Here is a 15,297-nt window from a genome sequence, read left to right on the forward strand (position 1 = left end):
GTTACACAACATTCCATTGTGGGGTAATGTCTCGTCTTGCTTATACACCCATGGGTAGACTGTTTCTACGTATCTTGCATTGCTTCCTCTTTCCTATTAGATGTAACTTAAAATAAAATTAAGTTCAGTCATTGGTGGAATTCGTAAGACGACTGACCTCGTGATTCTGAGAAGAGATGTGTGCTTCCAAACCTTCAATAACTTTTCGTGATGCTCTTATGAGGTGTCAGTATCTTTATTAGGGTGATGGAAACCAATGGATCGAACAACACCTGTGTCTTTCACGATGAGTACAAGTTTTACATACATGTCATCATCTTCAGCCTGGTGTTTGTCATTGGTCTCATTGGGAACTTGATAGCCCTCTTTGTGTTTGTGTATCTGACCCCACAAAGGACAGCGCTCACCGTCTTCCTGACTAACCTAGCCATGTCTGATCTGTGCTTCGTCCTCCTACTACCTCTCAGGATCTACTACTACACGATCAAAAACTGGCCCTTCGGTGACATTTTCTGCCGCATTACCTACTGCATCTTCTACGTGAACATGTACAGCAGCATCTTTTTTCTCATGGGTATCAGTATTTTTCGTTACCTGGCGATCGTCCACCCCATCCGTTCGAGAAACTTTTCCACCCCACACCGGGCCATCATCTCCTGTGTCGTTATTTGGTTATTCGTGATCCTTGTCTCTTCGCCCTTCCTTCAACTGGGGGAGCACCAGGTAGGAAATGCCACGCGTTGCTTCGAACCCCATGAAAAGAATTTCGAGACTATGAAGATTCTCAATGACCTGGCTCTGATTGTAGGCCTGTTCGTGCCGTTTATGATCATCATTTTTTGCTACATCTCCATCATTAACGTACTCCAGAGGAGGAAGAAAAACGTCGTGTTGCGCCAAAGGACTTTGCGCATGATTGCCATCACACTGGTGGTCTTTGGGCTCTGCTTCATCCCATACCACATACAGCGCACGCTCTACATCTACATATCGTCTTACCATCCAACTGATTGCGAGCTGCGCCTCACCATGCAGAAGGGCGTCGTGGTCACGGTCAGCTTCACGGCCCTCAACACCAGTCTCGACCCCTTTATCTACTTCTTTTTGTCAAAAAACTTCCGGAATCTGTTTTGCCATGTCCTTCACAAGTGAGAACATCAGTTTGTATGTTTTTTTATCAGTTACTGAAAGTGATGTTACTATAATATGGTTATAAAATTACTAAATTCATAGCCTTGTTTTAATAATAATCGAGATTATTTATTTTCTGCATTAATTAAGACTCATGCAAAGTTTATTGGTAAGGTGGTAGCTTGACTGGCATCCCAGAGGTTGTGTGTTCAACTTCAGAGGAAGACTAATTATTTAAAATCCAGAGGTGGTGGGTTCAAACCCTTTATGGTGTTAAAGGCTCTAATAGAAACGGTGATCGAAAAATCTAAAGGAATTTTTCTTTCCTGTAAGTCTGCTGATGTGTGCTTCCAAAAGCACACCTCTACTATACCCACTCACCTCATGTGTTAGCTTCCCTCCATCCCGTTACTCACCGATACTATACCCACGTACCTTGTGTGTTAGCTCCACTCCACCCCTTCACTCACCTCGACTATGCCCACTCACCTCATGTGTTAGCTCCTCTTCATCCCTGTACCCACTCCCCTCATGTGTGAGCTCCCCTCCACCCCTTCACTCACCTCGACTATGCCCATTCACCTTGTGTGTTAGCTTCCCTCCATCGGGTTACTCACCTATACTATACCCACACATCTTGTGTGTTAACTCCCCTCCACCCCTTTACTCACCTATTTTACATTGTCTTAAATGTAAAAAGAAAATGGACACTAAAAATATCTCATCTACCTATATATACAGTGGCCTGCAAAAGTACTCAGCCCCCCCCCCATCAATAATGCCACATTTAGATGAATTATGAATTAAGGAAAAACAATTTTTCCAAATTTACTTTTTTATTCATAACTGGAGGGATTAAACTAAACTGTTTTAGTGGAAGGAGGTTACATGTCAGGAATACCTGCAAAAAACATGCACATATCAAAATTCACTGGTCGTAAAAGAAAACAACCCCCTCGGTCAGTAATTGGTGGAGCACCTTTTTTCAGCAATCACTGCCAAGAGTCTTTGGGTAGGTCTCCACCAGCTTTGTACAGTGAGATGGTGAAATCTTTCACCATTCTTCACGTGAAAATTGGGTACAAGTCAGGACTTTGACTGGGCCACTCAAGAACATTTATTTTCTTCTTATTCAGCCACTCCAGTATGACTTTACCTTTGTCCTTCAGATCATTGTCCTGCTGAAATGTGAATCTCCTCCCCAGTTTCAGATTCATGACTGGCTCAAGCAGGTTTTCACCAAGGATTCTCCTGCACTTTACACCATCCATTGTCACTTCCATCCTGACAAGCTTGCCAGTCCCTGCTGATGAAAAGCAGCCCTATAACATGATATTGCCACCACCATGCTTGACAGTAGGGATGGTGTTGATTGGGTGATGTGCAGTGTTAGGCTTGCACTATACGTAACACTTTTAATTGAGACCAAAAAGTTCAATTTTTGTCTCGTCTGACCACAAAACTTTTCTCCACAAGCCTTCAGTTATTATTAAGATGCCTTTTGCAAACTCTATATAAGTTTTTAGGTCTGTCTTTTTCAAGAATGGCGACTTTCTTGCAACCTGTACATTGAGACTAGCTTTGTAAATGGAATGGGATATTGGTGATTGTTGAACACTGACCGCATTATCAGATGTTGAACTTGCAGATCTTTTAAAGTCATTATTGGATTTACAGTGATACCCCGAACCAGTTTCTTGCTTGCCCTTTTTATTCATAGAAAGAGTTTGGATGGATGACCTCATCTGGGTATAGTCTGGGAGGTATGATACGTCTTTCACTTCTTCATGATATATTTCACCGACTCAAAGGGATAATGAGTAGTGACTTTGAAATCTTCTTTTAACCCTCTTCTGAATGGTGCTTCTCCACCACTTTATGTCTGACTTCTTTGGAAAGTTCCTTGGTCTTCATGTTTGCCTCATTGGTTGACCAAGTGAGTTGAATCTTAAATCACCTTAGATAAGTGGGGGAGCTTAATTTTTAAGTTAAGCCACTGAATACATTCAGGTGAAACCTATTACACTTATTTTGTAACTTTTCAAACAAATAATTTACTCCCGTCGTGGTTTAGGGTTAATTAGGAAAAGGGTTTGAACACTTATGCAACTGAGAATCATCTAATTTTCTCTGTTAATGTAACTTATTCAAATTGTATCTATACTGAAACGCAAAAGAAACTTACCACTTGTTTGAAATGTAATAAAATTGTAACAGTTCAAAATAAAACAAACCAACAATTGCTAATTGAAACATTGGCATTTTATTGATGACATGTCAAGTTTTTGACCAAGATACACCATCTCATAATTTTGTTCTACAGTACAGAACAGCACAGGGTGCAATGTCAGTCCCCTTTCAATAGCGTGTGTGGCCACCATTGTTTTGGATACAGGCAGTGCATCATCGGCGCATACTGCCTACCAGTCTTTGTATGGATTGCTGCTGGATTCTGTCCCACTCAGTCCTCAATGTCTGAAGCCATCTGACTTAGGACCATCTGCCTGTCTGCCTTGCAGTGGTGACTCTTGGCCTCCCTGATCGAGGTCTGTCATCTGCAGAGTTGTGGAGGGTGTCTCTGTCCACCAGGGCCGATATCGTCTGGTGTGAACAGCCAAGGCGATGTGCCACCTCATGGTAGCTCAATCCGCCTTGCAGTATGCGCAAGGCACACTGCCGTTGATCCCTTGACAATCGTGGCATGTTGATTGAAATGCCCATTTTGCACTGGCCTTTTTAAAACCAATATCAAGACATCACGTGCAGCTCATTAAAATCATCCCGTACCCCTTGGCTAATCACTGACAGTCAAAACGGCTGTTCAACAGCTGTGCTATGAAGTGACCATCCGTGACCATTTTCTCTGACAGTGAGGACACTAATGTCCACAAATAAGTTCACACATTTACTACATGCAGTGTTATTGTTGATATTTGAAGGTTTAAAAGGTGGTAAGTTTCTTTTGCATTTCAGTATACATTTTTTACCTTTATCACAATGGAGTAGCTTGTGAAGACTCTATATGTTAAGTTTTATTTGCAAGCATCATAAAACTAGAAGGGCACTCAGTGGAGCACATACAACCACCCAGCAATGCCTGAACCACAAGAACATATCGGGCCCAATACATTATTGAAACATCATGCTATACAGTACTATATCGTTTTTGGCCCAAACTCTTTGTGGTGAAGAATAACTTTAGATATTAAATCATTCTCGTATCCAGATCTTCACCAAAATCAAATCAATTCGTCAACACACACCTAACCTGTCTACCGAGTTTCATCCGAATACGTCCACAGCTTTTTGAGATATCGTGATATATAGATATATATATATATAGATATATATATATATATATATATATATATATATATATATATATATATATATATATATATATATATATATATATATATATATATATATATGTTCAGCCCTGTCTCTCATTGGTGAAGAATCACTTAAAATTTCTCAGATCCGGATCCAGATCTTCAGCAAAATTGAATCAATTTGTCTTTGTCACACAACCAACCTGCCCACCAAATTTCATCCGAATCCGTCTGCAGCTTTTTGAGATATCCTGCACACAGATAGACAGACAAACAAACAGAAAGGGGTGAAAACATAATCGCCTTCACCTTCGGTGGCAGAGGTAATAAGCTCAGGTGGCATAAAAATGTGAAAACTTTGGAGAGGGGTGAATACTTTTGCAGGCCACTGTGTGTGTGTGTGTGTGTGTGTGTGTGTGTGTGTGTGTGTGTGTGTGTGTGTGTGTGTGTGTGTGTGTGTGTGTGTGTGTGTGTGTGTGTGTGTGTGTGTGTGTGTGTGTGTGTGTGTGTGTGTGTGTGTGTGTGTGTGTGTGTGTGTGTGTGTGTATATATATATATATATATATATATATATATATATACACACATCTATATACATGTGTATATTTCCTGAACAAACGGCCATCCTGCAAACCCAACATCTGCCATTGCGCCCAATCGGCCTTTACCTGAGCCCCGTGTGAAGCAATTTCTTCCCAAGAATGTATCTTGTCCTCCTGCAGCCATTGAAAAATGGGGACCAAAACGGGATTGTCAAATTTAACAGCTGCCAGCTGATCCCTCTTAGCATCCGGATAATGCCCGATTCCTCTTGCCCCTCTTCCTGATCCTGTACCTCCACCTGTCGCACCGTTTACTATTGGCCTTTCTGATACGTGGTTCGACTTCCTCAAAATGGTTAGTCTCTCCACGAACTCAGCCGCCCGGTGCACCGTGGTCAGGCCGTGCAGTTCCACTTGGGTTCGGACCTCAGGACCAGTCTGACTGCACTGTTGCTCACAGCAACAGAGTTTGTAACACTTGGTGATATATATTGTTGTGGGGCCGGGACGTCGGTCGCGAGCACGACCACCAGATGGAGCAGTAGAGTCGGCTCGACCGATCGCCCAGAATTCAGATCGTACTGTTCGGAAAAGTCCGAAGAGTACGGTTCCCTTTCGGACCGTGAAGGGTCAATATTTCCACCACGTGGTACAGGGTTATTCGCCAAATCTCGAAATACCTCAAAACGACGTGGCAATCTACCAAGTCTTCACACCCTCAACGGAACTTGTACGAAAACGAGCCACTTCGCGCGCTCGTTCCGTGTGCGATTCCGAGCGGTTTAATCGCCGAGAACCGTCGGTCCAGATGTCCCTTTTCGGCGGCACAACGGCCTTGCTAATTTTCCCCACACGCGACACGCTCGGTCAATGCAGGAATGGACATGAACGAGCTGAAAACATTTAACAAATGGGGGTTCATTTATAATGCAATGGGGGAACTAGGGAACACAGAAGAGCAGAATTAAACCGGATAAAGCAAGGCAATGATATACAGCGAGAAAGCACTTATACAGTTCACTACTTATTAGACGGGCCCGCGCGCGCACACACACACACACACACACACACACACACACACACACACACACACACACACACACACACACACACACACACACACACACACACACACACACACACACGCACAGTGGTGGCTGATGCCTTTATTTCCGCCTTCAGTCCAGAGGACAGTCGGGCTGAGGACCAGGATGACTGGCTACCTGGCCGCGAACACTCGACTGGACGTTCCCTCCTTCCGGGAGCTCCGGTCACCAAAGGACTGGTGCGACTCAACCGAACCCAGCCGAGGTGATCACCCAAGCTGGCGATTGCGTGGAAGAGGACCGGAGGAGGATTAGGAGGACGCCAACTAGACCAGACAGGCTCCGACGACAATGACAGGAGCGCTCTTTCACCCACTTCGCTTCCTTCCTCCCTTCTCTCCTCCTGGCTGGCACTTCGCTGCTCGCTTCTCACTCCTTTTTATCCACTCTAATGTGCTTCCCCTCCCCCTTCCCGTGGCACGGGGAAAATCCCGGGGCGGGAGTTGTCGTTCTTTTCTGCACCATACTTTTTTAACGGTCATTCCTGTTTACGTCTCAGAATCTCGGGGCGGGAGGGTCGTTCTTCTTCTTTGCAGAGGATAGTGGTTCTTCTTTGCAGAATCTCGATAAAACTCTGAACTATTCAAATAAATCACAGCGCATTTACATTGATTTACCCATGAGACAAGGGAAAGGAAGCTATCTATAAAACACATACTTACCGAGATATCTGAGCTAAAGGACTTGAATGTTCAGTGTGATCATGGCTTCCAGATTTGCAACAATTATATATATATACACACACACACACACACACACACACACACACACACACACACACACACACACACACACACACACACACACACACACACACACACACACACACACACACACACATACATACATATTTTACTAATCTGGAAACCATGCGCACTCAACATTCAGGTCCCATATTTCGTTATGCCGGTAAGTACATGTGTAGTCAGGACCCCGTCCTTTTGTTTAGCGGGAGGATGAAATGTGTGCGTTGTGACGTCTTTAGTTCGGTTTTACATCCAACAAGTCATCCCAAACCTCCCCATCACGCTCCATCACCACCCGCTGGCTGCTCGTACCTTGACTTGCCGAGAGGGGGGCCTCGCAGTTCCGGTACTCGGGCGCCACAAACGATAGTTTTTGTACGGTGGGCCTTTGAGGGCAGACCCTCTTGCTCTGCGTGAGCGAGGCCACGTGGCCACATGGAGAATATGGGGTCTTCGAACAGGGGCCACGGCTCTGCCCCGGTAGCGTGTGGCCATAAACCAATGAGGGACAGACAGCGATATGATTCTCACCAAGGCCCCTCCCCATGTGGGAGGAGATATATCTCCGAGCAGACTCGGTTGTCGATGGCATTGACGCTGAGAGATCTGGAGTACTTGAGTGGTTACAAGTTGGTTGACGGTGGTTGGGCTGGAGAGCGAGTGAACCAGCCTGTTCGTGGAGCCTTGGTGGGTCCTGTCTGCAACCGTGATCTCCGCACCGGAGCTCCGATTACTCCACGCGGCTACCGCCACGAGTCCCACACGTGTGGCTCGGACCCTCGACGACCCACAGGGGCCCATCCGAACTCGGACCCCCAGCTCGTCTCTCTCATTGACTGGAGGTCCAATAAAAACTCTGGGGTTTCTTTCTTTTTGTGTGTGTGACTGCGTGTGGGCCCGTCTTTAAGTAGAATTGAGTAAGTGCTTTGAATCATTGTAAATTCCTGCTCTGCATATTCACTTCAAGGCTTGCCTCCTTGTCTTTTATCATAAATAAATTAGAAATTTCCCCAGCTCGTTTCCGTCTTTTCTTTATTTGGTCCAGCATGGTCCGGGTCTGAGTTCAGATGGGGTTTCATCCCCGATAATCCGTTAATACGAGCCGGCACGGCTTTGGCAGTTTCCGCTCGGCTGCAACCAAACCGGAGTTGGTAGTAGGTAGTTGGAACCCTACTGCAGTCGGTAGAGTGACCCGGTTCGAGAAAGACGTGCCAAGGGCGTGAATCCCCTGAAGCCAAGACTGCGTGGTCATTTGGGTATATTGGGATCTAGACAATTAACCCCATGCCACACGGTCGAGATATTGGTGTTTCACAGCCGATTAATTGACCCGCTGGCTTCGGAGTAATCCAGAGCGACGGCCTATTAATCCAGGGAGATTGTTGGGAAATGGCGTAAACTTCCCAACCTAGTGGTCGTTCTCGCCATCGACCCCCGACCGACAAATATATATATGTATATATATATATATATATATATATATATATATATATATATATATATATATATATATATATATATATATATATATATGAAGACCACAAGGGGAAAACCGGTGATGTCACTTTTTATAAATTTCAGGGTTATTGCACCTGCCAATAGTTGGCAACATAAAGTTTCCTCTCACAATATTACTTTAACAAATAACCAGGGATGTCACATAATTTATATGGTATAAAGTTTAGCCGTGCAATGAAAAAACAAGTGTTGTCAAAGCTGAACAAGTAGAAACCCAGAGTTGTCAGTACTTTACTCCTGGTTATCTCCCTTTCATTCATGTTAACTGTTCCACCATAATATTCAGAGTTGAGAAACTAAAAAATGAAACGTTGTAAAACTTTCACAGCATGAACTCTAAGCACTGCAATGGCCTATTTGGTTATATCATGGGCTCCGTAGTTGGTGCATATCGTGGTTCAAGTCTGGTCAAACCTTTATTGTGACTTTTATGGGACTCACACCGTGGCTTAATGGTAAGCGCGCCTGAGTACCCATCCTCATTCGATGTACCCACCACTCAATCAACCTGCTTAGGTATATGAGGAAGTCACATGAGGTGACTTCGGCTATCGCGGGGGTAGTTTATCCTTGGTTTCTTCCTGGTTTTCCATCATATTAAGTTGTACGGAGTAAGAAATGGAGAATCCCTCGTCGTATTAGCGAAATACCCTTAGAGTATTAGAGTATGGCATTGAACACCAATCAAACAAAAAAACAATGACGGTTTAATGTTAAAAAAATATTCTGTGATCACCAAAGTCATGTAATGTATGCTAACAACCAACAAGCATGAATTTGCTACACATCCTGGGTTAAAATTGCATGGCAATTATTAAACAAGGGAATAACCAGTGACGTCAGTTTGCAACATTGATTCGTTGTTTGCTCTTAAATTGAATAACACAGAAGCTTGGCAAATGCTCCAAGATTAATTTGATCGGCCAATGATCACTCTTCCTTTTCCTGGAAAAGAAATCAAAATGACAGTTATTAAACAGTCCACCAAAGTCTTGAAACTTTGTTTTTCAGTTTCTTCAAAATTGACTTATCCTGCCATCTCTGGTTTTCCCATTGTGGTCTTCATATATCTATATATAGATATATATACATATATATATATATATATACATATATATATACATATATATATATACATATATGTGTATGTACATGTATGTAGATATATTTGTATATGTATATAGATATATATATGTATATACATATGTATATGCATATGTGTTGGAGTGGTGACCCATCCAGGATTGTGCCCAATAGCCAAGAAGACTGCTTAGGCAGCACCAACACTCTGCACAGAGAATGGTCCTAATGGTTGGATCGATGGATATTTGTGTATGCAATATATTGTTACATTTCTTACTCCGTTCTCCTTAATATGATGGAAGATCAGGAGGAAACCAAGGATAAACCACCCCCGCGATAGCGGAAGTCACCTCATGTGACTCCCTGATACACCTAAGCAGGTTGATTGGGCAGTGGGGACATCGAATGAGGATAGGTACTCAGACGTGCTAGCCATTAAGCCACGGCGTGGGTCCCATAAAAGTCACAATAAAGGTTTGACCAGGCTTGAACCACGATATGCACCAACTACGGAGCCCATTATATAACCAAAGAGGCCATTGTAGTGCTCAGAGTTTATGCTGTGAAAGTTTTTACAACCTTTCATTTTTTTAGTTTCTCAACTCTGAATATTATGGTGGAACAGTTAACATGAATGAAAGGGAGATAACCAGGAGTAAGTACTGACAACTCTGGGTTTCTACTTGTTCAGCTTTGACAACACTTGTTTTTTCATTGCACGGCTAAACTTTATACCATATAAATTATGTGACACCCCTGGATATTTGTTAAAGTAATATTGTGAGAGGAAACTTTATGTTGCCAACTATTGGCAGGTGCGATAACCCTGAAATTTATAAAAAGTGACATCTCTGGTTTTCCCCTTGTGGTCTTCATATATATACATACATATATACATACATACATACATATATACATACATATATATATATATATATATATATATATATATATATATATATATATATATATTGTTGTGGTTACCAAATTCGCAAACCACCATTCAGGTCCCTTAGGTGAGATATCTCCGTAAGTATATGTGTAGTTAGGCCCAAACCCGTTGTCTAGTGGGAATACATGTCATTCATGCGTGCTGCGACTCTTCAGGATAGCCGTTTTTCTTTTACTATCTTTATTTTGGACCAACCGCCATGATTACCACCACCAACCACGTCTCAACAGTCGTCACAACATCAACCACCCACCACAACGCCGCTTCACCACAACAGCCACGACCTTTCCCGTCACACCTCGCAACCGTCGCATCGCCACCGTTCTTGCGCCGCTTGTGGGTACCGGTATTGGACTCGTGCAGGGCGCGCGCCGAACAGCGTGTACAAAACCACGGATTTTCCGCTCCAAAAACGGATCAAAAACGACTCACGCCCACTTTTGTTCCGTCCAATCGGTGAGCGAGGGGCGATTTGGCCCCGCCTCCAGGGCGTTGGAGGGCGGTCGCTATATGCAAATTCATGGATCAAAATGCATTCACGCCCACTTTTTCTCGGGCCAATGGGGAGCGAGGTGAAAGGTCGAAGGCAGGGGGTCAAAGGCGAAGCCACGGGGCTTATATAAGCGGCCGCGTTCGTCAGTAGAGTTGAGTTGGTCGTCGTCGTGTGCGTTGGAGTTGAGTGCAGTTGGGAAGTTCGCAGGAGGAAGAGTTCGGAGTTGGAGTCGGAGCGAAGAGGACGGAGCTGTGGAGAGGCGGCGGCGGCGAAGGCAGACGAGGGGGTGCTCGCGTCGGTGCCGGGAGCTGCACACCAGGGAGGCCGACGGCGCGACCTGGTCGAGGTGGAGACGCTCGTCGCGGGACTCGAGACAGAGTAAAAATCCTCCTTTCCCCGAGCATCAGCAACCCCCTCCTGTTTCCCCCCGCGCTGAGATAGTGCGACCAAGGGGGCCCCCTTCCCACCCCCTACCAGACACTGTCCGCGAGGCCCGCGGAGTTGAGGCACCATCACCGCTCCGCGTCTCATCACCAGACGGGTAGGCCCGACCCGGTCTCGGCCTCAGGCCCGCCTCATCCTTGAGGGTGTTCTTTTTCTTGGTTTTGGGTATGTGTTGTCGGCGCCGTCTGTGAAGTAGAATTGTATAAGTGTTGCCGTGTGCTCGGTAGTCGGATAGCTCTGCATTGTGTCTTCGCTTTTACATTTGCTTTTTGTGTAAAATTGCATTGTGTTTCTTTTCCTTCTCTGTGCTTTTGGTGGAATTGTATATGTGTGCTTTCCGTTCATCGCGAATAAATGTGCTTTATGTTGAACTGCTTTCCCGCTTCGCTTCGTCATTTCTCTCATTGAATCCTCATCTTGCTTCACGTAAAGGGTTGGTAGTGGGCTGAATACGCCCGATAATTAATCGAACCGTCGAGGCCGACGATAACACCGCTCGGTTATCCCGATAGTACGGAACGGGTCGCTTAAGTGGCCCGTGTCCGAAGTCGACCTGCGGCGAGGTGCGATCGCCCGGTCTACCCTCCGTGTGGGTACTTAGGTAGGTCGAATTTGGCGAGCAACCCGATCCCACGCGGGGGCCGATTGGCTCGATCGCGGTGAGACCGAAAGGTCCACCCGTGACTGGTTCCCGGCGTTAGTCCGAGAGGGTCACGACTGGATTGTCCGTCCGGTGGGCGACGTGCCACGATTCGAGTTACGTGGCCGTCAGCACGCCGGCGGGCGCGAATCCGTAACAATATATATATATATATATATATATATATATATATATATATATATATATATATATATATATATATAAATAAATACATACATATATATATAAATAAATACATGCATGTATATATATATACATATATATATATATATATATATATATATATATATATATATATATATCCCATCTCGATCCCATCTCGGGCGATCCCATCTCGCCGCAGGTCGACTCCGGACACGGGCCGCTAAAGCGATCCGTTCCGTGCTATCGGGAAAACCGAGCGGTGTTATCGTCGGCCTCGACGGTTCCGATTAATTTTCGGGCATATTAAGCCCACGTATTAAGCCCACGAACCCGTTACTTGAAGCAAGATGGAGATTCAATTAAAGAAAAGACGAAGCGAAACAGGAAAACAGTTCAACATAATGCACATTTATTCCGCCACACACGGAGAGCACACATATACAGCCAAACAGAATGCACATATAACAAATGCAACAAAAGAAACAATGACGCAGATATACTACCGACTAAGACTGACACACAGCAACACTTAAACAGTTTTACTTCACCGGACTGGCGCCACACACACACGTTTACACCAAACCCCAAAAGAAAATGGAAGTGCGACTTCCCTGATCACGTCGAGTCCTCCTTCTGCGACCGCAACTCTGAGCCCCTCCGGCGTGCTCCGTGAGCTCGTGCCGCGTGTCGCTCATGTGCTCCGCTCGACGGTACGGACGGGGTGTTGGGGAAACGGACGGGGTTTGTTCGGCGCTGTTTTCCACGCTCACGCACGGATCAGAGAAGCAAGGCAGGAACAACAAGCTCGCGACTCGGACCAGAAGACGACCATGAAGACCAACCCTCACTCCAACTCTCGACCAACCCCTCTCGACCAACAACTCTTGACCAACCACCCCAACAACCACTCAAGGTCCGTCCTGTCTGCCTTTTGTAGCGCGGGGCTCCGCCCTTCGCTCCGCCCCGTTTTCGGCCCCGCCTCCCTTCGAGCTTCTTGGAGAAGCCTCTCGAAGGGGGGCGTGACCTCTCGCTTTTCCTCCACCCCGCGCCGTGCGGGGGCGGGGGAGCCAGTCTTGGCTCAGAGCCAGGGAATTATTCCCCCAAAAAGAGGCCCCCACCTTTTCTCACCTTTGACCCCTGCATCGAGCCTCCTCCACACCGAGCTTGGAGAACCTCGACGGGAAAAACAGGCGGGAGCATAGTTGTTGGCTTTTGTTTGTTCCTGGAGATCGTAACCGCACAGGGCCTACTGAATGGCGAGTGGCGAAGATGTGGTAGCGTTGATGGTGGAGGTGGCGTGGTTGTAGTGTGGTTGATGCTGTGGTGGGGATGGCGTGGTTGTTGAGATGCTGTTTGTTTGAAATAAAAGATAGAACAGAAAAAATGGCTAATTCAAACCGTCACAGCCCGGATGGATCACATAAATTCCCTCTATACAACGGGTTTGGGCTAACTACACATGTACTTACAGAGATATCTCACCTAAGGGACCTGAATAGTGGTTTGCGAATTTCCACAACCATAACAATATATATATATATATATATATATATATATATATATATATATATATATATATATATATATATATATATATATATATATATATATATATATATATTAGGTCAGGTGTGGGAGCTTGTGCCAGAACAGCGCGTCGCTGCGTCCACTTTCCGCCGGTACTCCAGGGGCCTCCGTCTGACCATCCCCAAAGCAGATGCCAGGCCCATCCCCATCTCCTTGAGATGATGGTCAACCTGCTGCAACCATGAGGAAAGTGGTCGGCCCACTGGCCTCCTCCACTCATGAGACTCCCTCGCTGAGAGAATCTGGTGAGCAGGATCAGCGTCAGGAAAACGAGCCACATGTCCATACATCCACAACTGACGCTCACGGACTATGCAGGTAACAAATCTCATCCGAATCTCTCTCAACAACCGCTCGCTGGACATAAAATCCAACCAGCGATAGCCAAGGATTCTCCGAAGAGACCTGGTACCAAAGGAATTAAGTCTCCATCTCAGATCCTTGGTCAGAGTCCAAGTCTCGCATCCATAGAGCAAGACTGGAAGTACCAAGGACCTGAAGACTCGGACTTTCATCCTTCCGCACAGGTACCGGCAGCGCCACACCCCATGATCCAGTGAATCCATGACTCCCCAGGCCCGACCCAGACGTCTATTGACCTCTGACTCACAGCCAGCAGAGACATGAATATCACTGCCAAGGTAAGTGAATCTCTCCACGACCTCAACATCCTCACCACAAACAGACAGGACAGCAGCATCCAAGATGTCACCGAAAGCCTGGATCTTAGTTTTGACCCAAGAAACCCGTAATCCCAGCGGCTCTGACTCCTCATTCAGCACCTCGAGGGCCCCCAAAAGGATATTTAAGGTCTCCGCAAAGATGACTGCATCATCTGCAAAATCAAGGTCCGAGATCTTGACATTCCCAAATGATGCACCGCAGCTTGATCTCTCCGACATCCTCCCGAAAATCCAGTCCATACAAGTGCTGAAAAGAGTGGGGGCCAGTACACACCCCTGACGAACTCCAGTAACAAATGGAAATAAGTCAGAGGTGGTACCACCACACTTCACAGCACTCTCAGTACCAGAGTCAAGTTCAGACATCAGATCGATCAGTTTTGGTGGCACCCCACGAAGACCAAGAATCCTCCAGAAGACATCCTGATTCACTGAATCGAACGCTTTACAGAGATCAACTGAGGCTGCAAGCAGCCCCAGCCGAAACTCTCATCTGCGTTCGGTGAGGACATGAAGAGCAAGGATACAGTCAATCGTTGACCTCTTTAGTGTAAAGCCTGACTGCTCTGGATGCTGGTGCTCAAGCAGATGGTGGCGAATGCGATCAAGAATTATCCGAGCAAAGACCTTGCCCGGCACTGAGAGCAGCGTCACCCCTCGGTAGTTGTTGTAGTCTTGGCGAACACCCTTCCCTTTCCAGAGAGGAACAACAAGGTTCCTCTTCCAATCAGTTGGGGTGATGCCTGTGTTCCAGGCGTAGCACAAAACTGCATGCAACGACACGAGTGCAGCATTTCCACCAGCCTTGAGAAGTTCAGCATGGATGCCACAGATCCCTGGAGCTTTGCCCCGTTTCAACTGGTTCACCGCAGGCC

General features: G+C 45.8%; 1 protein-coding gene across 2 annotated transcripts in view; it reads left to right on the forward strand.

The window, feature by feature from the left end:
- The window catches only part of LOC147012896 (cysteinyl leukotriene receptor 1-like), a 26,484-nt gene continuing 11,187 nt past the window's right edge, over window positions 1–15,297 (forward strand). The window contains exon 1 of one of the 2 annotated variants that reach the window (XM_085854212.1): window positions 1–1,164. In XM_085854212.1, the coding sequence (XP_085710338.1) occupies window positions 247–1,152 (906 nt within the window). In that variant the 5' untranslated portion in view covers window positions 1–246 and the 3' untranslated portion in view covers window positions 1,153–1,164. The remainder of the gene's footprint in view (window positions 1,165–15,297) is intronic. The other variant, XM_085854211.1, reaches the window with a different exon arrangement.

The sequence above is a fragment of the Eptatretus burgeri genome, chromosome 14 (assembly GCF_056783735.1).
Source record: "Eptatretus burgeri isolate ZD-2024b chromosome 14, Ebu_testis_v1, whole genome shotgun sequence".
In the NCBI taxonomy this organism is placed as follows: domain Eukaryota; kingdom Metazoa; phylum Chordata; class Myxini; order Myxiniformes; family Myxinidae; genus Eptatretus; species Eptatretus burgeri.